We start from the raw sequence: 24625 nt of genomic DNA, 5'->3' as shown, positions 1-24625 counted from the left end.
TGTTGAATGAAATCTGGGTTAAGTAATTCGTATCCGGTAGAGGAGTTTAAGACAGCTCTATGTTCGTTATACAGTACGTGAGTAAACAGAGGAAAAGAAGCAGGACAACCAGTGAGTGAGTCGGGGCTGTCGTTTCCAGGTGTGCCTGCCTCACAGCGCTCTATTTACATAATTACAGAAATTTCATATATATTTTTACTCTGAAGCCCAATTAGACAAATATCTACCTATATATAATATAAAAAATACAGAGATTTGACTTTTTTTTTTGTGAAGTAAAATGTACATGATCCAACTGTGAGCAGGAGTTAAACCTGAAAACTCGGGCCTGTTGCTACTGAAGTTAACACCGCACACAACACTGCTGTCAAGTGTAGCTATGTGCTCTTCCTCCAACCCACAAAGTGATCCACCCCAACCCAAGTCAGGAAAAAAAAAACCCAAACAACCCAGAACTCAAAACATGTTCTCATGGAGAAAAAAAAAAAAAAAATTTCAAGTAAAGATGAAGATGGGTTTCACCATTTCAACAGTTCTGTGACTTCAGTCAGTAGCAATGCAAACAAAGCCTGTGCAACAGCAGCTGTGCTTCCTGTTTCAAAAAACCACCCAAGCATCCCGCCCTTTTCATAGTTACCATCTTTGGGGTCTTGTTGCTTTTTTTTTTTTTTCCTCCTCCTTGTAGATACCACTAGCAGTTCTTCAAAAAAAAAAAAACAAACCACAAACAAAAAAAAAATCTAGACAAAGGGAAGAAGCCATCCCCCCCAAGAAAAATCTTCCCGGGAGTGGGAGAACTTCCCATTTCTCTGTCCGTTTACAGTATGTCAGGGGAACTTGGCCCAGGTTCAACAGGACTGTCCACTGAAGGAGGGTCGCAGAAAGGCCAGGGCTAAACTTTGCTCTTGGCAAATTAGAGTCTTTAATAAAGAGTAACATGTGCAAAAAAATTAAATAGATCAACCCAGGTTTCCAGAATTATTGTTGTCAGAATGCTTACTATTTGTGTTTTTACCCAACCCAATACTGAAATCTCAATTAAGTACCCGAGGTAAAAAGTGACATTTGGGAGAGATCACCACAAAGGAAAAAAAAAACCCAAGAGGTGCAATCTGTTACCTCAGTGTCCTTCCTCCACCCAGATGCCTGCTTTAAAGATATGTATGCAGCAGCAAAAAAGAAAAAAAGTGTAAGTATCCCCTTCTCTCTGCGAGGACAAAGCACTGTTTCTAGTTGTTTGAAGGAAGAATTGTTTCCTAACAGGTGGAGTGGGTGTTTAGCCTTCCATTTGCAAGGAGGGGATGGGACGATCAGCTGCTCCCAGTTGCTTTCCGGCAAGTTTGTGGTGTTCTTTTCCTCCGGGCACATTATAGCTGGAAACCTTCCATGGGGGCTTCGGGCTGCTGGAAGATGAATTGCTGCTGGTTCTCATCTACCTGGGGAGCTAGAGAGGAGTCATCCTCTACTCCAAAGTAGTGCTCAATCAGGTCAAAGGCCTTCTGGTAGATCTCTTGGTTCTCATGGCTCTGTAGGAACTCTATCTTATCCAAACCTTGGAAGGGGGGGGAAAAAAAAAAATAAAATGGAATGCGATGAAGCAAGGAGATCCTCGTATTTACACTGTCCCACATCCATGCTCCACCCTTGTCCCTATTCACTGCAAGACCTTTGTCTGTGTTAGATTTGCATTTTGTGAGCAGCACTGACATCTAAAGCTAACTATTCCAGAGCTGCTTGTGGATTTCATCTATATCAGGCAGCATTAATGTCATTTCAACAGTAGGTTTAGCTGACACAGCTAAAGCAGATGTGCTCCCAGCTCTCTGCTGGAGACTAAACCAGATTTCAGTGAAATTCAAACAACTGGCTGTGAACAGTTTGGTAGTTGCAGGGGGTAGGGAGGGGAAGGAAGCAGGGCCCATCCCAGTAGCCTCCAGCAGAAGGGCAGCAACAGCTTTAACTGTCCTAATTAAATCCACTGCTGAGCAGAAAGCATCCAAGCACAATATTCTCCCAAGAATTTCAAGAATTATTCTTACTGGGAGAATCAGGACACGCAGTGTAACGTCAGTGAGAGGGCAAATCAGACACTGGCAGTACACAGGGAGTTTCAGACCAAAATAGGAACTGCTCCTCAAAGCATTAATAGCAGGACAAAAAAAAACCCCACCAAATTAAGTCACTCCAGGGAAATGCTAAGCCTCTCTGGATTTCCACTCTACAGCTGCAGCGTACACCTGGGTACAGTTAGAGCAATCTCAGACCCAGAAGTGTCGCTTTTTACTTCGCTCAGCTTATTTCTGATTCATACTCCCAACCGGTGCAAGCCACAATTATCACCTTAGCCTCCAGGTCTAGGAAGCTTGGATCAAAAGTATGATAGTTTTTACTTCCAAGTATTTTGTCCTATGCCCAATCATAAGAGTCTAAAAAAACCAGACTATTGGAACAAGTATTGGGTAGTTTGGAATATACGAAATCCAGCAGAAAAGCAGCCAACAAAACTAGCAGACACCTTTCAATGCATCCTGTGGTGTTCAGAGTCAACAGCACCCAGGCCACCAGCCACAACCTACCATAGGCCTCCTCGATCAGGCTACAGTACGGGTTGATGCCTGTCCCACTCTGGTTGGCTTCCTGCTCTCCAAGCCTCAGGATGTTCTCCAGGCCGTTCAACGCCACCTGAACAATCTTGGAGTCCATGACAGTCAGCAGGTCACAAAGAGGCTTGATACAACCCAAGTTTACCAAGTATCTGAAGAGAGAGCACCAACAACATACACTTGTCGTTCAGGATCTAGCAAGCACCACCTTTGCTCCGTTAGGAAGAGCAAGGGAAACGAGCCAAACTAAAATACAAAAAGTTACCTTAAAACATATTTTTACTGCTCTGCAAGGTTAATTTTTATCCACTTAACTGCATTTGTACACACACCCCCTCTTTTAAGAAACCTGCTCACTCCCTTTGCAATCCAGCTGCTACAAATTAAGCCCTCCCTGGAATTTAATGTCATCAAGTTTGGACATTTAGCCTAGTCTAAGCTATCTAAAGGGGGAAGGGAGAAGCAGTTTGCACTAGCTCATCCTTATTCAGAAGGAAGCTACAATTTACAGCACAGTATACAATCCAGCTGTAGCTTTGCCTACATCTCAGGTACTCTCTCGGAGGTTCTCCAAACTACTCCCTTGCTACTGGCCTTGCAGTTCCCGTAAAGACAAAGCTACCATGCGTTCAGATGGATTTCCCCTAAGAGGAGCCACAGGAGTACCTGATCTGTTCGGGAGTTCCTCCTGACGTTGCATTTGTAATAGCCCATGCTGCCTCTTTCCTCGTGCGGAATTCGGCTTTCTGCAAGATTTCTATCAGTACCGGGAAAATGTTTGCATCTATGACTGCCTGGGGAGAGAGAGTAGTAGGAAGCGTTTGAATTGGCAACACAGTTTCTAAAAGGCTATTGAGAAAGAAACCTCTACCTCCATTTTCCAATGCAAAAGGACTTTCCAAGCTATACCCTTCAGCAATTCCTCCATTTTATTCCTCAGCCAAATCCTATTAACACGAGATTCAATTCCATAACTAGCACAGCAGGCAATCCCTATTATTGCATCAATACTGCAGGAATGCTTTCATCACTTATCTGCCTTTGTATGTAGGTCATTAAAAGGATAATTAAAACTCAACGAGCTCCAGCTTTTCAAAGGGGTATCTCTAATTGAGCATGGAGAAATAGGGGCTGTATCTCCTCTTATTCCAATGATCCAACCTGTGGGACTCATTTCAGCCTAGGCTTTGTTGGTACAATTAACAAGCTTTTTTTTTAGCTCTTGTTTGGCAGATGGCTGGGAGCAGCAAATTTGCAAATTACTGCAGAATAAGAGATGTGAACAAAAACAGCCTTTAAGTGTCAGATAAGAAAAAAAAGTTGCAAATCCTTAATGCTGAGCTTGGAATCTAGGATCATTACAGGTGAGCTGGAGAAGACCGTACCTGTATTTGTGCTCTGTTTCCTGCTGTGATGTTAGATATAGTCCAGCAGGCTTCTTTCCTGATTGACTCCTTGGGACTGCTTAATAAATGAAGGAGACAAGGCAAGGCTGAACAGTTCAGAATCACCTTTGGAGAAAGAAAGCTGAAGTGAGATCACCAGTATGAGGTACGGAGCTAAATATTTTCCATTTTCACACAGTGATTATGCTATATGGGCACTGCATTTCCTTGCAAGACAGTCATTTCCCCTCACCTGGGTCTGGATGTCATCCCCTGTCACGATGTTGCCAACTGCTCGCAAAGCTGGGGAGGCCACTTTGTAGTCATTGTGCCTGCAGAAGAAAAAGTGCAAGGACAAAACCAAATCTATCAGATCACATGCACCTGGATATTTGGAAGATTCTCTCCCCAGTATCTCATCTGCATTTACTTAGAATTCCATCCCCTAGCATATAGAAACATACATTAAGTTGACCACACTGCCACTGGATAAGCAGAGAGTGAAGACAAACTTGCAATACAGACATGTTTTCATCCTTAACATCCTAACTCCATCAGCTTCAGCTTAATTACAGATCTCACCTTTTACATCACCTTCCTGAACAAAGATGATGTTAACCCAATGAGAACACCCAGAATTTTTCCACCATAATTTTGGAAGCAAATATCCTGCAGTTCTACCAATTCTGAAGACACGAAAGAAGAGGCCCATTCAAATTGCAAACAGCAAACATTTTTGTCCAAGTTTCCATATAGATATTGGAGAAACAAAGCCAAGCTGACTTTTACTAGACACTATTCTTTGCCATCTTTGATTTGCCTAGTAACTAGGCTTCCATATTTGAAGTTTGAGAGCACAAGACACAGCACAGTCCTCTCTCACAGACTAGGAGTGTCAGTCCAATCTCTCTTTAACTGTGTGCTAGGAAGAACTTGTTAACTAGCATTCCAGCACTGGAAAATACTCAGCTTCTCTCAGAAAGAAAAGCCAGTAAACTACAGCTCTCAACCTGCTTCAGACCCTCCTACATAACTGCTCCAAGGTCAGCTAAGGTACCCATTACCTGGATCCTGTGCCCATGAGAGGTGGAAAGAGTGCTCTGACAGGTTTTGATACGAACTCATGCTCAGTCACATGCTTCCCAGTCTCACTGGGCTGAAGCAGCAAGACAAGATACTTACATTAACAGCTCCACCAGTCGCCGACACACTCCCGAATCAATAACTGCTTGAATTTTCTCATTGGGGCCATCTGATAAGTAGGAAAGAGCCCAACACGCATCTGCCAGCAAGTCAGAGTCACTGTTGAATAATAATCGGGACAACACTGGCAGGCAGGGAGATACCTACAACAGCCACCACCCCAGAAGGTTAGTCACATTCTGTCAAAGACCACCACATTTGCATGCAAACATTATGTGGCTATGCTGACTGGCAAGATAACACATCTTGAATGTCCACAGTTTCCTTCCCCAAAGTCAGCAGCTTCCTTGCTGGTTCACATACCTCATAATCATAGAGTCTAAAGTTACCTCAACAGCTTTATTACTAAAATTACATCCCTTCCTCTTGGACCAAGTCTAGACTCCTGAGACAAGTGCTACTGTGCATGCTACTGTTTAGAAGCTCTTACATTTCTTATGTAAGAGCACTGCTCCATTTCTTACTCTTAATAACCCTAAATAGCTCAGTATTCAGAGCAGCAACCATCAACAGTTACACCCCTGAATACTTCAGGCATTTATAAGTGGTTTTACATTCACATTCAATTCAGATTTCATCCCTCACCACAGGCTTCCCAGCTTTGATACATGAGCTTTCATTTTAAAAAGTGAAACACATTGATCTTAAAACATTTGTGTTCTACCAAAAAAGGATGAAACACCTGAAAGGCCAGCAGAACCTTTTGTTAGTGCCAGTAGCACACCAGGAAAAGGAAAGAGGAAAGCTACCACAGCTCCCATTTAGCTACAGGAGTGCTGTTTTGTAGCATTTAGAGGTCTCAGAATCAAGTTTTTAGTCACAATTTGAGCGAAGTCTCAAACTTCCCGAGTTCATGACAGGGTTCAGAGAAGCCCACAGTATATGCTACCTTGCAGGGGAAGCCTGGGCTTGCCTCCTTACTTGAGGGGTCCAGCAGATGGGCTGCCAATAGAGCCGGGCAGAAAGGTTGGCAGAAAATTAAACAGGCACTCAACCATCTGAACAGTAAGATCAGCCTCAGCAGGAAGAACCTCACCCTGTTCCCTCCCGGAATGACTTACAGAAGTCCAACAGCCAAAAATAATTTAGACAAACATCTTAACTGGGTGTCTCCCCATCACCTGTCTGCCAACAAGGCATTTATTCTCACCTTATCAAATTCAGGTGGTGGACTCTTTCCTCTGCACAAGTTTGACAAGGCCCAGACAGCATTTCGCGTCATTGTCAACCTGGTGGACTTCGTAAGGAGCCTAAAGAAAGAATTACCATGAATTATCATCCTTGATGTGGAAGCCAGCAAGGGAATCAAAAGAAGGAAAACTAGTATGATTTTAAGGAAGTCAAACCACTATTCCACGTGCTGTAGCTTAAGCCATGCTGCTTGTCACTTGAGCCTCTCAATAAGCAAAAAGAGAAGTGACATACAACTACTTCTTAGGATGAATAGCTATTATTCCTAACAACATCAAGTGACACGGGTCAGGAAGACAAGTTCCACATTAGATAAGTTGCAGAAGGAAGGGTTAGTCGAATGCAGTTCCAAGTTCAAATTGAGCCCAGGCAGACACTGTCACCCCTATCTGAGGTCAGATGGTCCTCACTAGAGACCAACTGACACAAACTGCTGTCTCTCAACTCTAACGAGGACAGCAAGTCCTGTGGGCTGAGACTTCAGCCAGCAATCACTGCTGACAGGTGACTGACAGAAGGAGCAGTGTAACAATCTAAGTCACTTGTGACAAAGCATCAGTTTGCCAAGGACAGGATAAAGTAAAGATCAATTCTTTCCAGAGCAGCAAGGAGTGCTTAAGAGCACACTCCTAACAGACAGATCTTCTGTGGTCGGTATGCACCACACGTAGGAGCTGCAGAGGCAAGGTGGTGTGCAGAGGCCTGCTCCCTTTCCTTAGTCCTAGAGGAGCCCACTCAAACAAGCACCTGAAATCCACAGCATAAGCACAAAGAGCAGGCACCTGGAGGGACACACAGTGAAACAGCAAGCCCTGTGACTTCACAAAGACAAGCACACTGCAACAGCACCCGCTTCAGATTCAGAGCAGTGTAGAGGTTTGTGAGAAGGCATGTTATCTACCAAGTCCCACTCTATTTATCAGATACTCGTCTGAACTGCCAGTTTATCTGGTACCAATGGTTTGATTCCCAGTGAACATCACCACACATTGCTAGGGAATCTATTCACCCAGCTCAAATATTGCTCTGCTGCAGTACAGTGGGACTTCAAGAACTGTATTGGCAAGTATTCATGGCTACTCACATTAATAAGGGAGGAAGAATAGCGCAGTTAAGGACATAATCTCTACACACAGAGCTGTCTCCAGCAATGTTCCCCAATGCCCAGACAGCCTGAAAGGAAAGAGCAACAGTTTTAGCATTCACGCAGTTTCTGAACAGAGGAAGAAAAGGGTAGTGTGCTAAGAAAGCATTTTCCTGCAATTCCAGGCAAACAATACTTCAAATTGTGGTCTGAACCAGTTGTTAGACACTGGTCGCTCATTTTAAACACTGCATTTTAATCGTGTGCAATCCACTACGATTCCTTCCGTAATCCCAAAGAAAGAAGTGAACCTTACCTGTTCTTGAACATCCTCAAAGTCAGAGTTTAATAGCTCTATAAATATAGGAACTGCCCCAGCCTCAATTACTATTTTTGTTTGTTGGGAAGTTCCTGATGCAATATTCGTCAGTGCCCACGCTGCTTCAAACTGAAACAAGCAAATAAATGACAAGAGTATGAATAAGATAATCCTGATTTAGCAAAATATATGCCATTAAATTTTGGCTATAGTTCTTTCAACTTCTACTGAAAAGGTTGAGAGAGAAAGCAAGCATATCACAGCAGAACACCTCAATACTCAAAGGAAAAGATTTTATTTTCTTGAGCAATGGAAAAGCTACACCTGCTAAATGCCTTCTCAGAGGCTACAGCTTCTCAAAGGATTAGCAAGTGAAGACATCAGCGTCAGTCACACCACATCATTTCACCTATGCAACCATTTTCCAGCAAGAAAAGTGAAGACACACAGTGCGTAAAACACATGTGAAGTAGAAAGTTTTCTATATCTAGTGCAGACTAGCCAGTTCTAGCCCATCCCCTCGTCTCGCTAACACCACAAAGATGCCTTGGGTTCAAGTGAATCTGAGCAGCAAGTTCCCTGCTTTTGCCACTCATTCTTTGATTTAAAAAGAGCTTTCCATTCAGTTCTCCTTAAAAGTAAGCCCCTATGATACGCAGCCTTGGGCCAGAGGGCAGGAAGAAAGATGAAGACAGTCATCAACTCAGATCCAATTCCCCATATGGAAGTATCTTTAACCCCTACAAAGTAACTATAGTTATTACCAAGCTGGAAGGAATCTCAAGAAGCCATCTAGTCCATCCCTCTGCCCCACAGCGGGATCAGCGCTACCTAAGCCATTTCTAACAGACTCTTAGCCTGTACGTAAGTCTCCGATAATGGAGGTTTTTCCTACACATTTATTCCATGGCTCCACTAGCTCCCAGCAGAAATATCAGACACAGGAAGGCCAAATTCTCTTCTGCTGCAGCTGAACTATGTTATTTTTGCCAGCATTCTTCCAAGAATTTAATTTAGAGCAATTTATAATTTCCTTTTTTTGCCTAAGCATTACAGGCTACCTTTTTCTTCTCCTATACCATCACATAACCTGCATCTTTTGGGTTCAGCACATCACTGTTCCCTGATAGCACCTGTGGGTTCAAGTTCCTAACCTGTGAAGGTTAAACTGCAAAATGCCACAAAGAATTCATAACACAATCTCCTTTACCTGTAGCGTGCAATTTTCACTTCTTTTCAGGAATTCAACAAATCTGTCCACCACTCCCTGAGTGTTTATCACTTCATCTATTGGAGGATTTGGCTCTGAAATAGCAAGGCAGTGTCAAAACAGTACACAGGCCTAATACAGGGCAATAACAACCATGAGCTATTACTGAATTGAATTATCTCGAGCTGTACTGAACTCATCAGGACAACTCTCCAGAATCTCTGTCTGTACAATTCATACAACTGTAAATCATCAGCAATATACTAGATCATCAAGTTTCTACATTATAACTCACTTTCCCCCAGCTCAAAGCTGCTAAGCTTCTGTATAGCAATAATGTGCACAACTGCTTGCAAAAGAAAGGCTATGTCAGATCCTATGGCAGGGATAAGAGGAGTTATTTTTACCTTTGGAAAGTAACTTCCTGAATTTCTGAGTGGTTGCTAGCTGTAGGTCAGGGTCATCTGAGAAAAGCATCTCTACCATCTCTCTTGTGATCACTCCCTCCTGAGAAGGTGCAAAGGAGACAGAACAATGGTTCCATTTCACCCTAAGATTATTTAAGGCATTGTAGTCATGACAGCCTACCATGATTCTGTGCTTAGCTAGTAATCCAAAGACTCACAATTTGAGCTTACAGCACACTATTTACTTCCTGGAAGACTTTTCCAGTTCACTGTAGTAACACTTGCAACATTCTCCAAAGTGACAGAACAAAAACCATTGAGGTTTGTCAGCTCTATGCAGTCCACAGCATTAATATCTATCTGAAGGCACGATTGCAACAAGGAAAGGCACCTTACCCCACATGTTGTAGAACTAACATAGGAATCCACAAGGAGACTATCAAACATGGAGGCATCTTCACTGATCAACTCCACATTTCTTCTTTTAAAGAGCTGGCAGGGAACAAAAGACAGGAGTCATTATTAGAAAGCAATGATGAACAGTCTTCATAACTAGACATTCTTGTTCCTCAAACAAGATACCATCAGCTAGACTAAATGCAGCCTGAATAGAAAAGCAGTCATTAATAACAGCTCTGCACTCTGAAGACTAGTTTGGCATACAACCCCCAATAATAAAACATGCTAAGTCTTGCCCTCAGATATGCAAATGCCCAAGTCACTGAGACACTGGTACAGGCAAGTGCAGAATTTGACCTAACAAGTTAGGGAAACTGGGGAGAAGGCAGCTTGTAGATGACGCACTAATAGAGCAAACGTTTAGTCTGAGCCACATACATCACCTGAGAATCACCTCTTACTTTCATAGACCTCCAAGCCAAAAAAACCCCAAAAAACAGGTCAGAGTTAAGAAATGCACACAGCCCATACTTTCACTTGCTCTTACTGCTTCCCCATTCACTAATTTAAAAAAAAAAAAATCAAAAAAAACCTTAAAAACAAGGATCTGTGAACAAGAACCTCTAGTACCCCAAGGACAAAGTGCCTGGAGAGCTCTTGTGTGAGCTACACTCTGTACTAGGTACAAAGAAAAAGAGAACAGCAAGATCTCAGTTAGAACAGGAAAAATAAGAGGACTGCCAACGAACCTTAATGCACAGATCCTTGAAGATTCCAGTTTGGCAGCAGCACAATCGTGGTTGTGTTAAGGCTGTACACAAGCTAGTCAAGATGACAGTTACCTGTTGCTCTCGTTTCTGTTTGCGCAGTTGAATTCCTTCCTCTTCTCTTCTCCGACGCATTTCCTCGGGATTTAGGGCTTTGTTCTTGTAACTCTTCATTCGATAGTTATCCTTTGCAGGACTCGCCATGGTTTCTGTGAAGAGAAAAAAAAAAAACGTCTGCCTCAGTTTTTTTGTCACACTCTGCTCCTTTACCCACATGTCCTTTCTGACAAGGAAGTCTGTGCACATGGAATAGCCAGATTAAAGAGACTTATTAGCAAGAGCTGGCCTCAAACACTAAGTAGAAGTTTCAAGTTAGAATGTGATCCTAACCTTAGTTCACATGATATGCTGTTATGGCAAGAGTGCTACGAAGTTTCTAGGAAGCATAAGAGCAGATTTACTGTTCTGAGAGGAACCTGGACCCAACTTCACAGTATCAAGCACACTGAGTAGAAGCCTTTCATGCAGGCAAACAGCTTCACTGTCCTCAGGAGGGGCACAGCTAAATTCTACTTTGGTTTTCAGCAGAAACTATTTCCCTTGTATCATCATGGCATAAATCACACCTTGACTTTTTTTTTCCCCCAGACTGGGAAGTTTACTGTGTATGCATGGCAAAAATCCAACAGAACTCACAGCAAACTGAGCCCTTGATTTTATAGTAACAATAAAAAAAAACTTGCAAAAAGCAGAGCTGTACATAATGTATAGGCCATGTTTGCCCCACCAGGTTACTGCAAGTGCTCAGTACCTGACCTACTTATTTTGCTGCTTCATATCTGACTAATGCAGTACTTCAAACTTGATTACTTGTGTATGCCTCCTAGTCAGGGAAGTGACACTCCACTATTTGGCACAGTTAAAGGCAACCAGGGCCAAGCAGTAACCTGAGTACAGAAGGATATCAATTCTCAGCTGCATCCAGCTATAATCCACTGCTTTGCCCATCTCGACTCCTCTGTGCATCTTTCCAAACTCTTCCTTTCTCCCATTTATGACACAGGTTATTTGCTTAACATCTGTGCCTTTCTCAGGACAGGAAGGAAGCAATCATGATACACAGCATGAGAGTGCCAATTAACCCTGAGACCAACTTACTCTTCTCCAGAAGTCTGCTGGACACCAGTATCTTTGTTTTCTTCCAACTGCTAAGGGCAGTTGGAAGAAGCGTCCTGTGAAAGTTTGCAGCGCTATCTCCTTACCCCTCCTCTTTCAGGCTTTAAGCACTCCTCAGCCACATCTTACAGAAAGTTTCAGTCCGACTTATCAACCGCCTTCAGCCATTCTGGAGCCCTTCCAAGATCAGCTGGAGAAGTTTTAGACCTTACCGTCCTCCTACTAGGAAAGCTCAGAGCCAAGCCAAGAAGAAACATATACAATGTACAAACATCCAACATTTCATTACTATGGAAAGAGGAAACAACTGGAAGAATTCATATTTTAACAGGAGAGGAACCAAAACAGTTTCAGTTCTGTGATTTCCCAAAAATACCTAAGACGACACCAAGCATTGGGAAAAAGTCAGACTATTTCACAGCATCTGCTTTCTAAGAGGGCGTTCTCTTGCCTAGCCAAAACACCAAGATGATATTCTTCTGAAAAGCAATCGATAAAGGAAAAAAACCCACCAAACCCCAAGTTCCTCTGGTCATTTACACTGTAATAGAGATGCACATCCCTGGCAAACAGCCCTGACCCCACGCTGTCCACAGTTGTGAAACAGTTTTGAAGCTCAGCAACCGACAGCTGCACCCAGAAACAACAGCAGGCTTGAAGAGGTGCAGCATGATGGGTTGCAAGTTTACTGGCACGTCTGAAGCTAAAAAAGGCGGCACCAACCACAACCCATCATCAGTAAAAGCAGTATTCCAGAACCAGGTTAGAAAGCCTTTTTCAGTAACCTGCTTAGGGCACAGTAAGTGGCCAGAAGTTATAAGAAAAAGGGACTACGTCACACTGAGCTGCCACTAAGGAAAAGGCATACAGCCTCAAAGCTGACTGTAGGATTGAAGCAATCAAACTGCAGTAGGTCTTGCAAGATCTTGAGCCTTACAGAAGTTTACCTTTAGTCCCTTTCCTAAGCACCCCATTTGACAAGGTCTGTCCTCAGTAAAACCAAGGCAAGAAACCTACTTACAACACTAAACATGGCAGCTGGACTATTCCTTGCTGACAGCCTCACTGTGAAGCCTGTAAAAAACCATTAGTTTTTTCCTGAGTTCATTTCTGATGAGTCAGAAGTTCAGAGGAATAGCTGGCCTGTTTCTAAAGGTATTTGACAGCACTTTCCTAATCCTAAAAAAAAAAAACCAAACCAAACACATTTACATGTCAAAGAAAAGCAGAGATTGAAGATCACAGGAACTATGCAACTGCTCCCACTCATCCATCCCTCTTCACAGCAGCACTGTATGACAAGACTGGAAGGAAGAATTTATTATTTTTAACTGAAAAGCAGCTAATTCAGAAGATAGAAGACTTGAAAAATCTACAGGCTTTAGGGGTTTGTATCCGATCTTAGCAAGGTGTGTCATCTACATATAGATTTTAATTCAGGAAATGTATTTAACTACCACTGTTTTGTCAGCGTATTCATATTACTATACTACCCCAACGCTAATGGCTGATACAGCTGCACAGAAGAATAAGAGCTGCTAGCTTAATTCTGAAGATTACAACAGAATCCCTAACAAGGACAGATTTGTCACCTCCCTTTGGAAAGCTAAGTCTCCAATTAAAAGGTAGTTTTTAAGAAAAGAAGGAGGAAAAAGTGATTAAGTGACTTAACACTATGCACAGGGTTACCAGCCAGTTAGTCCTATAAATAGCTAAGTTCAGCTGCCTCCAAACTTGCACAACCCCACTCAGCTGGGCATGCCCTGGACCCTGCTCTGGGTGTCTAGAAAACAGCCAGAGACTCTTGGCCATGCTGCGAAGTCTCGGAGCACACTCGGCACACCCACCACCTTGTAGTTTACGGCTTTGTACTTCCAGAGCATCAAGAACACTGTTATACTGCAGGGAAACCCCAAAGATACAACTAACCCCTGAAGAGTGATTTTTCACATTGGCTGTTCGATCACTCTGCAGCAGTCTCTGGCACTTGACTTTCTATTTTCCTCTCATACATGTTTATCGCTTCAGATGATTTCCGTTGACTTTTTCCAGTCCATCATCTGTGTCAATACTTTAATGACATTAGAATGCTAATTTGTTACATTACACCCCATTTCCATGGCAATGGATGAATGTTACAAATGCAGGATTATGACTTCACGGTGAGCTCAGCAGATGCTGTAGGCACCACAGACTGCAGCAAGCCCAAACACACAAAACAAAACAGACAGCAGGATGCCAGGCACGTACAAATTCTTTACTTGTAGTGTTTCAGTACAAAACATCTAGCTCATCCAGCGTATCTGCAAGTCAGGCTTCGTCGTTAACTATTAACTCAAATTCTATCAGTGTGAATACATGCAAAACAATCCCACTAGATCAGGCTATTGGAGTAACCTGGACCATCAGATTAGGGAAAGCAATCATCTGCTCATAGATGAGTGATGCATAGAAGATACTCAAGCCACAGATTTTTCACTTTGCAACTAACATTGTCGCTCTGCAAAGTTTTGCTTTTACAGAAAAGCTCTCAACTGTAAATTGGCAATGGACTTAACTAGAGCAAGTTTCTTTAACTGCTCTAAAGTTTTAGCTACTGCATTTAGGCAGCCACCTTAACCTCTATAAAATGCGGTCCTACTAGGACAGCACCTTGCACTGCACTTCTCCTAGGAAAGGTTTTTTCTTCTGCAAGAGCCAGCTAAGCCCTGCCTTAAATGAAGATAGTATCAGCTCACACCCTAGAATTGCAAAATTGTTCTGATGTTGTTCCAGCCAGAACTCCAGGGCTCCAAGCTTACCTGCAGCACTCCAAGGAAGCTGGGTAATAAGGCTTTTTCCTTCTATACCGCAGCAGCTCACCCGGAGCAATTTGTGCAGCCTGCAGCTGCTCCCGGTACCCCCTTTTTCCTGAGACCACGCCAAACAGACTGCATACCTGATAAACTGTTCTGGCAGTGCCTGCAGCCTACTTACCACTTATCTCTCCCAAAAAGCCACCCCCCCCGACCGTCCTCCTGGCACGACAGGTACAGGTACCCGTGCACGGGATGGGGAAAGGCTGCAGGCACCCAAGCACAGGTGCCTGGGGCACAGTGCTCCGAGCTCATCTAACAACTCGCTGAAGAAAGAGGACGGGCTTACTGCACATCTTCTAAATATCTCAGTACACGGCAATGCAAGAGGGCTATGCAGGCATTTGGATAGTATGGCCAGACACCACAATCCCAGCATCGTCCCTTCACAACAGGCATGAACCCATGTTTTCACCCCCAGAGCTGCTCAGGCAACAAGCTAAGCTCACCCCTGCCTGCCCAGGTGCAGAAGGACGCCTGTGTGGGAGCAGTACTGTTAGGCAAGGGTCGGAACTTGCCCTGTTCTGCAGGAATATCAGCACAGCATGAATATGTTGTTAGAAAAGAAAGGAAAACAACAAGAATTGGGACAGAATTAGAATGAGGCACCTCCTCCACCAGTGGAAACAGAAACATAGCTTTTCCAAAAAACAGCAAAAGCCAGTCCAGCTACTTATGTTTCAGGCCCTTGCTTATACTTCATTCCTCCTGCTGCAAGAGCCAGCCCAGTTTTCTAGGAACCTGATTTCCTCCAAGTTCAGCATCCCCTGGATTACCCCAGAACAGTGCAATCTCTGCCTTTTCCCTTCTCCACTGGTCAATTAGAACTGACTGCTGCAGGTCCCTTTGAAGCACCCGCGTTTCCTCAGCAGTCTATCGCCGTTCCTGACCACCAGTTATGAAGGGGCTCAGCGTGCATCACCCTTACCTCAACCTCTCCAGTCCAATTCACTTTCCCTAGGGCAGAATTAAAAACCACAGATGTGAAAACTTGCACTGTGTTAAAAAACTGAGTCTGCAGAGCTTTCAACCCACTTCTTCCCAACACCTCTGCAGACCAAACAGTTCCACAAATCTACAAGGGTTTTAACACCATTTCCAAATATGAACACTTAAGAATCTGCTGTTTACACCAAAACCTCGCAGAATTCACTCAAGAAAACAGTAAACGTAGACTTGCAAGATTGACTCAATTTAAAATAGTGTTCTGACCGAGCTTGGACAAAATATCAGTTCTGCTCTAGGAATCCCCTGACCTCACACAGTTCCCTAAGTCAGTGCCTTTTGTAGCCAAGTACCTCCCTGCATTAGTGAACTTTATTCACAGCAGCTCCACAGAAAAAAGTGACAGTATTTGCATTTCAATAGTTCTCCTATTGAGCATCCAAGCTCTGCACCTCCAATCAGATCTGCCAACTATTAGCCCCAAGATGCCAAATCAGATATTAAATTCAGTGCTAACATGACACATTAAATAGATCTAAGCATTATCAGACTGCATATATAAAGATTTATTTCTATATCCTGAACACGTAACAGCAGGTAACCCTGGCTCTGCAGGACGAATTTTGAAATCCACTTGTACATGTTTGATGACTTGCTTTAATAAAGCACAGCTATGTAAAGCTTTGCTCAGGCACCTCAAAGACCAGGCAGAGGTAAGGCTCACTAAAAAGCAAAACACTTGCTAGTCCTGGCTCAGAGGGGCTTCTCTGTCCTGAGAAAGACAGCAGCAATTGGAAAACTTGGTAGAAAGGCCAAAAGGGAACATGTACTAAGTGTCAGAAGCATCAGCTTTTATTCCTCAGCTACACGAATGGCTATGCAGAGTGACATGCTCAAGGGAAGTTTGTAACTCCAGTTTAGTGACAGCCGATGAAGCTACTACCTGACCAGCTACAAACAAGGACTGAGGTTGAAACAGCAACACAAGTTTAGCTGCATCTCCATCATCCTGAGCCAGAAAGAGAGACAAGGCCAATATCAGACAAGGAACTCTGCTCGTTATTAACCAGGCACGAATAAGTTGCTGCCATGATCTGCTAAGGTCATTTCAGAGCATGAAGCAACTAGCTGCCTTTCCAGGTCCATGTTAAACATACATGTAAGCCCAATACTGATACACCTTTCAGGATTGCAAAGCATCAATGAGTTAAAACACATTTTTATAAAACTTTTTAGAAGACTGTCTGCCTACATCCTCAAAACTTACACTACTAAAAGCCCACATGAAACCAATCGACTTCTGCATTATTCTTCCTTAGTCTCCCCAGAGAGAAAAATTGCCTAAGTGGGATTTTAAAGCCACTATGAGATCATGCCTCCCAGCACATAGCACACCTTTGGCACAAACGTTAAAAAGTCCCCATGCCAACAATTTCTGAATGTTAACACCTTTGGAACCAAATTATTGATAAAAATTGGTCCATTAAAACCAAAGCAAGGCTTTAAGCTAGTAATTCATACTGGGAATGACTTCAGGTGTTCTGCGAGCTGAGAATCCTCTTACAAGAACTAGAGGAGCAGTCAAACTTGGGGATGAAGCTTAACTGAACACCACCTTTTCAATTCCTTGTGCAAAGGAAAGCCCCTCAGGAGACGGAAGAAATCTGGCTCTTCCCATAGGGTTTTGTTGGCAATGGTTGGCTTCGCTGAAGAAAAAAACTCCACCAGTTGTCATGTAAACCAAAGAATTATAGTACAGGTTGCCACACTCATCCTTATATATTGAATGATGAGAAGGTATTTACCACTTGAAAGGAAAAACAGTGTGAAAGTTTGACTTTGAAGGCTCAGCAGAGCACTCAAATCCTGCAAGCGTCTGTGTAAAAGCCAACATAAGCTACAGCAGTTCAGCCAGAAAACTGTAATTCCAGGGTCATTACTGCCACACCAAGATTATAACGGCTTCTTAACGTTACTGGATCAGAAACCCAGCCGTGCTTCTTTCCAGATGATGCTCTTCCCATTTCTCCGCATTACAAAAAGAATTTGCTTCAAACATTTTTTTCAGCTGCTGATTAAAGCCTCCAAGCTGAGTCACTGCAGGGACTCACATGTCTAAATCAGGACTTGTGCTGCTGAGTCAGACCGAAGTGACAGAGCAGAGAAACAGTTACGCTGACAGATCTGACAAGGCCTTTTTTTAAGCCAAAACACCCTTTCACAGAGGTAATCTTCATAAGGTATCTATTACAGGTCTGTTGCTGGGCATAAGACACATATCCAAGGCAAAGCCTGGCCAGCCAGGAAGGCCAACAGCTGTGCATTTGGAGTGGAGAAGTGTAGCAGAATTATGCAAGCGTAAATGAATACACTTGACGAATGCCATCAGCACTGATCTGCCAATTAGTGCCCATTGGGTACATTTCAAAGCTTCCCAGCTCTGAGCAAGCACTGGGCCAGATGACCTCCAAAGGCCCCTTCCCACCCAAGTTTTCCCTGTGGCAGTATAAACTTGGTCAGTTACAATTAAACCCTGCCTCAATTTGACAGGCAGTAGCAAAACACACTCAGTGAACTACTAAGTTTCCTTTGACAAGCCTTACTGACTATATTCTTCGGGTTTCTCCTACCAGCAGGAAGTTTCTCCATTCATATACCTACCTGAAAACCCAGAGGAACCTCCCATCTCCTCCCGCCTCCCCATTTGCACAGGCTCCGAGCTAAATCCATATTCCTACAGCATCACGCTGTTGCAAGAAAACCTACCAGCAGCACAGGAATGGTTACTGCTCTTTGCTGCCCTTGGCCTCCTCCTATTTTCTCAGACTGACCAAGTTGCAGGGAGATAAACCACATCAAATTCACACAAGTCACCACCTGCCTCCAAGGTGCCAAGGAGGTTCAGACACCGAACGGGATGGTAAGCTTGGTAGGTGTCTTTCTCTGCAGGGTCCGTGTTGAACAAAATGCCTGTGCTTTCAACACCATGCCCTCCAGGAACAGAAGACAGTTGAAGTCAACTGATTTAGTAGTAGCAGACATCAGAGCAGTTCAGATCACACAAAGAAAATGAACCTTACCTTTGGAAGAACAAGCTAGCGGTGCTAAACCAGAGGTTTAAGACTCTAGTCATCTCCCCTGACAATGTTAAAACCTACATGTGATATTCAGGCTATCTCCAATTACAGTTACTGAGGCATTTCTTTAAAAAAAAAAAATCAAAGCATTTGTGATATTTTTGGAGCTGGGGAGGAGGGACCTAGAAGAGTATGCCAATCATCTTCTGCGGCTGCACACACAAGTCAGCAGTGAGCAGTGGACATGAGGCTGACTACATGTTATTGCTTCATGATCCCGCATTTCTCCAGGAGGCTTAATAGTTAACATTTGTAACTCAAACTCATGTTATTTCTGCAGTCAGATACTCAATACAGCTCACAAGAACACACTGACAGTGAAATCCTGGAAACTTGATTCAGCATTTAGGTACGGCATGTCAGTTTTGAACATAGTTTCTTACTGCTATCACCTACCCACAACTGAAAAGACAGTCTCTGGCCGTTTCTACGTTCATCCTCTCATTGCCTCTTACTTTGTCAAACTACCACCAAAACCGCTGCTTTAAGTGAACAAAAAACCCAACCACATTCAATGCAAGAGACAACAAAACAGTGTTAAGCATTTCTGAAGTGTTTCCAAATCTAAAAGTGTCTCTCTTCATCCAGCCAAGTATATCAGCGTTAATTACAGGTTTCCTTGTAAACGTAAAGAGCATCACTTTACAATTAGCAGTGCTTATACGTGAATTTTGTTCCATCTCCCATTTGTGAAGGAGTTCCTTAGCGCTGAGAACAGAGACAAAAATTCTTCTGAAACTCAGATATGTAATGCATTTTACAGCACTCTATACATGTTTTCAGCCAATTCTTAAGAGGTCAAGCATTTGCTTTACAACACAGCATAAAGGTTCTTCCTGACAGAAGCTACAGATACAAACCTATTAACGTCTCTAGAGGATTCTCATCTAGAAAAAGTGTGCCTGGGACAACTTTATGATTTCAGTTAAAACCATAGAAAGAGAAGCCTAAATAATCTGTACTTCTTAAACACAAATTAAATTAAGTTGGTTATAACAACTACATAAAAGTTGTTGAACTGCTGCAGTACACACTGCACAAAAAGATAGCTCTGAATTGCTACCAGAAATTAGCCAGTACAGATTCTTATATTGAACGTGTCACTTTGATAGTTTTGCAGTGAATAAAAAGAAAAAAAAAAAATCACTTCATTTGCTCGGAAGACAACAGAGGGAAAAGGAATCTAAACAGTTGTGCTTATAGGAGAACAACAACTACATAAGAAGTCCTGTCAAGCAGCAACTCAAGGCTTTTCCTCTACAGCCCTGGAATTACCCCAGCTGCTGTTAAACCCTGGAAAAGTGGCCAAGTTCCGTCGTCCTGTCACTTGTGCGGGTCTGTTTTGCATGTTTGCTCTGTTGCTTTTATGTTCTCACACAGGTTATTCGAGTGTTTACTACAAATAAGCACAGGCAGAGCCAGTTCTCTTTCAGAGCGTGCCACCATCTCCTGGCTGGGCACTTCGCACACAGTACACACTGTGCTAGTAAAACACTTATCCATGCGCCTATTTGGCTGTCTGGCGCAGCAGCCACCGTTGGCTCGTTCCTTTCTGTTTTAGCTACCAAGAGCCAGTGATGTGATATCACTGCTGGAATGTGCAACAGCTTTGCCGATGGTGCTGGCTGTGGAGGGGGAAGGGAAAAGCAAAAATTCTCTTTGGGGAAAATTAACAGTCCTACAGCATACTTGCCCTTCACTAGGGTCAGTCTAAGATTAGGATTTCTCTCAGGCTCTCTGTGCCCTGATGTAAAAAGAACCCACCTTTTCCTCAGTCCAGTTCTTAATGCACATTAATTTCAACTCCACCTTTTCACCCCAAAAATCTGAGGTTTGGGAGTCTAAGTTCTCTTCAACCCAGTTTAAATGTTCCGAGACATTCAGATTTCATTAAGAGTGGACTGATGATCTATCAAGTACAACAGTCTGTCACCTGAGGTCACAGAGTCCTTTGTAACAGCTCTTAAAACAGGGATTAACTCTTTGACTAAGTCAACTCAAACTCAACCCATGAGAGTTACAGGAGGTTAAAACCAACCAGAAACAGTCAGAGACAATTACAGAGGGCTATAAAATTCCAGCAACCTCATCCTTCCCAACATGTGCTTTGCTCCAGAAACAAACAGTACTGTCTAATTTGCTAAGCAAATCTGAGTTTATCTGGACCTCATGAGTACAACAGCTTAAAGCTGAAAGGCTGAAGGCATTAGTACTTTCACTATTACATTATTTTAATGATCGAGCTCCCCTTTACAAAGTTCATGTTTGCCCTCCTGAACACAAGCAAACAGAGCAAAACAGCCAAATAACTCGTTAAATTCATCAGCCACAAAGGTTTTATTAAGAATCAAGCATTACATACTGCTCCACAGGCTAAATAGCACTATAAAGGCATTTAGGCATGTCATTTGCATAGCAAACGAAGAACAAACCGATGAGCATTTCTAACAACACAAGACCATTATCACAACTGCTTACAAACACTACGGCACCCTCAACCTGCACCATGCAAGAAGGGGTAACAACATTATTCTGCCACCATTTAGTCCTATTGACCTAAAACAATGAAAAAAAGCAGTCTTAGTTTCTTTTAAAAGCTAAGAAAAGGCTACATTAGGATAATTCAAACGAGGGAGCATTAAATTCTTGCTGTCAGAAAAATGCTTGCTTCAAACTCTGAGAAGAAACGGGGAGGCAGCGGTGGGGAAGGATGGGAAGCTCCTTCATGTGAACGTCCTCAGCTCCAGATAACACAGGCAGTTTTCAGCCATTCACCGACAGGCCCGAGGACATTTTTCTACTCAAAGTTGCCAGTCAAGATTTTTACATCTCAAGCTATAAATTAAGTTTACAAAGCTGTTCTGGACAGGGAGGTGCTGCAGCCATTGCATACACAGACTTGCGGCCACTAACTTTTCCTGGAACATCACAGGAGGGGTTTGAAGGCGGCAGGAGAATTTCTGACAAGATCATTTTGATCAAGCAGCACCCTACCCCAAAGAGCACTTTTAAGACTTCTGAAGGCATGTCTGGTTAAAAGACAATATTGCAGGTGAAAATTGATAAGACCTTAATCCTTACTCTCCTTTATAGAGAATGTGCCTGCTACAGGCTTGGCCTTCCCATTCACCTCATCCATTCAAACCCTGTCTTGCTGCTTCAAGCCTCAAGAAGACGACATCTCTCCTCCCCGAGTAGGAAGCTTCAATTTCAGGCTACCTCAAAAGCAACTAAAAAAGTCTGCTGGTATTAAAGTACCTTTTGAAGGGCAATACTCAGTCATGATTTATTTGTAGCTAACAGAACAAGCTATCTGCTACCTCTCTGAACCTTTAAATATATTTAGTGGTACTGGGTACGAATATGCAAACAAACCCCTCCACTACGCTCCCTTCCTGCACAAGTGTCAGGAGATATATTTGCTTATAATGTCCACAGTGACATGCTGCACAGGGACAGCCTCGGTAAGTTTATGTTGGCACTGCTGCTGAAGTTTTGTTTTATTTTATAAAAGCTACAACAGCCAAAGTCCTGCTGGGTTATTAGAACAGCGAACAGTCGAGCAGGATCTCCCTTGAGCTCGGTTCTAAACTCTTACAAACTTCACAATTGAAATGAACCAAAGACCAGAGATCTGACGCTGTGCCACAGACCCGGTGATGAAGCTTCAGTCGCAGCAGTTCCTCTCCACCGCCACTGCCTCTCAAGGCTTTTACCCGGTGCCTGCGGCAGACGCGGTCCCCAGCACCCACCAACCAGAACCAGAACATTACAGCATTCGGTAACCCCGCTGCTCCCCTCACGGCCCCCGCAGCAGCCCGAAGGCCGAGCTCCCGCTCGCCGGGTCGCTATTAGCGCTGTTTAGACACACAAACCCCCGGCAGCAGCCCGGCCCGGCTGCTCGGCTGGGGCACAGCCCGGGCCCTGCCCCGGGGACCCCGCTCAGCGAGAGGCCCCCCCCCCGCCGCAGGGTCCCCCCGAGGGGCCGCAGACAGCGGACTCCGAGGGCCCTGCCCGGGGAACGGCCCCGCCGTGCCGGGATGACTCAGCGGCGGCGGCCGGGCCGCAGCCCCCCGCCCCGCCAGGCCGCCCCGCCGCCGCTGACGGGAGGCGCCCGGAGCCGCGGTGAGGGGCGCGGGCGGCGCCAGGTCGGGCTGTCCCCGCTGCCCAGCCGGCGGGGCGGCTTCTCCTCCCCTCCCCGCGCCCCCACACCCCGGCCGCTGCCGGGTCCCCCCAGCCGGCGGGGCCGCGCCCGCCCTCACCCATCGCGGCTCCTCAGGCGGCGGCTCCCGAGCTGCGGCGGCCACAATATGGCGGCCCCGGGGAGAGGGAGGGCGAGGGGAGCGGACGGCGGCCGACACGGGACAAACCTCCCCCGCGCCGCGCGCGCTCCGCCCCTTAAGGCGGCAGGGGCGGGGCGGGGCCGCTCTCCCCCGCGGGGCCCGCGGCGCTCGGGCGCCCCCAGCGGGCGGGGGCGGCGGGGCGGACCTGGCCTGGCCCTCGCGTCCCAGTCTTGTTTAATATCTTTATCCAGCCTCGTTTAATATCGTTATCAACGGTCTGGATGAGGGGATTGAGTGCGCCCTCAGTAAGGTTGCAGACGACACCAAAGTGGGTGGGAGTGTCGATCTGCTGGAGGGTAGGAAGGCCCCGCAGAGGGACCTGGCCAGGCTGGACCGATGGGCTGAGGCCAACTGTGTGAGGTTCAACAAGGCCAAGTGCCGGGTCCTGCACTTGGGGCACAACAACCCCATGCAACGCTACAGGCTTGGGGAAGAGTGGCTGGAAAGCTGCCTGGCCGAAAAGGACCTGGGGGTGCTGGTCAACAGCGGCTGAACATGAGCCAGCAGTGTGCCCAGGTGGCCAAGAAGGCCAACAGCATCCTGGCTTGTATCAGGAATAGTGTGGCCAGCAGGAGCAGGGCAGGGATCATCCCCCTGTGCTCGGCGCTGGGGAGGCCGCACCTCAAATACTGTGTGCAGTTTTGGGCCCCTCACTACAAGAAGGACATTGAGGGGCTGGAGCGTGGCCAGAGAAGGGCAACGGAGCTGGGGAAGGGTCTGGAGCACAGGGCTGGTGGGGAGCGGCTGAGGGAGCTGGGGGTGTTCAGCCTGGAGAAGAGGAGCCTGAGGGGAGACCTTGTCGCTTCTTACAGCTGCCTGACAGGAGGGTGCAGTGAGGGGGGTGTTGGGCTCTTCTCCCAAGTAACAAGTGATAGGATGAGAGAAAATGGCCTCAAGTTGCACCAGGGGAGGTTTAGATTGGATATTAGGAGAAATGTCATTATTGAAAGGGTGGTCAAGCATTGGAACAGGCTGCCCAGAGAGGCGGGGAAGTCACCATCCCTGGAGGGGTTCAAAAAACGGGCAGACGTGGCACTTTGGGACATGGTTTAGTGGGCACGGTGGTGTTGGGTTGATGGTTGGACTGATGATCTTGGAGATCCTTTCCAACCTTAGTGATTTTATTCTAGTTTTACTTTCACTGAAAACTAATCCAGCCACCAAGCCAGGAAACATGAAATTAATTATGACTGTCCCCTTCATCGGTTTACGGTGGACTTGGCAGTGTTAGGTTAATGGTTGGACTGGATGATCTTAAAGGTCTTTTCCAACCTAAATGATTCTATGATTCTGTGATCTCCTCGTGTCACATCCCTCACACTCCCTCCCTTGTCTCCCACCCCCTTGTGCCCCATCCCTCATGTCCCATCCCCTCGTGTCCCCTCTCGCCCCATGACCCTCCATGGCCGACACACCACATGGAGGTTTTAAGCACAGAAACACCCTAAGACATCCTTTTATTACAAAGTCTGTCACCAATCTGTGTCCTTGGCAGCTCCACAGCTCCGGGGCTGGCCGCGGCACGGGCGCAGGGGACATTAGGTGGTGCGAGGCCTGCCGCTCCCTCCCATGGCGATGAACACGTCAATGGGGATGTTGGG

General features: G+C 45.0%; 1 protein-coding gene across 3 annotated transcripts; it reads right to left on the bottom strand.

Annotated features, from left to right (window-relative positions):
* Nucleotides 1-483: 483 nt before the first annotated feature.
* On the bottom strand, nucleotides 484-23019 carry KPNA6 (karyopherin subunit alpha 6). 3 transcript variants are annotated; one of them, XM_075722052.1, is made up of 14 exons: nucleotides 22944-23019; nucleotides 10551-10777; nucleotides 9799-9894; nucleotides 9403-9502; nucleotides 8996-9090; nucleotides 7783-7914; nucleotides 7467-7555; nucleotides 6342-6441; nucleotides 5171-5334; nucleotides 4242-4320; nucleotides 3989-4114; nucleotides 3270-3397; nucleotides 2577-2755; nucleotides 484-1552 (listed from the first exon to the last, which is right to left on the bottom strand). In XM_075722052.1, exons 1-14 carry the CDS (start codon nucleotides 22945-22947, stop codon nucleotides 1368-1370), a joined length of 1704 nt encoding a protein of 567 aa, XP_075578167.1. In that variant the 5' UTR covers nucleotides 22948-23019; the 3' UTR covers nucleotides 484-1367. The 3 variants fall into 3 exon arrangements, with proteins under 3 accessions (XP_075578167.1, XP_075578169.1, XP_075578168.1); XM_075722054.1 differs by having other exon boundaries at nucleotides 10644-10777; XM_075722053.1 differs by lacking the exon at nucleotides 22944-23019 and adding an exon at nucleotides 14546-14579.
* Between the last annotated feature and the right edge of the window lie 1606 nt (nucleotides 23020-24625).

The sequence above is a fragment of the Pelecanus crispus genome, chromosome 16, assembly GCF_030463565.1.
Source record: "Pelecanus crispus isolate bPelCri1 chromosome 16, bPelCri1.pri, whole genome shotgun sequence".
NCBI classification, from domain to species: Eukaryota; Metazoa; Chordata; class Aves; order Pelecaniformes; family Pelecanidae; genus Pelecanus; species Pelecanus crispus.
This window is presented reverse-complemented; position numbering and strand designations above follow the sequence as displayed.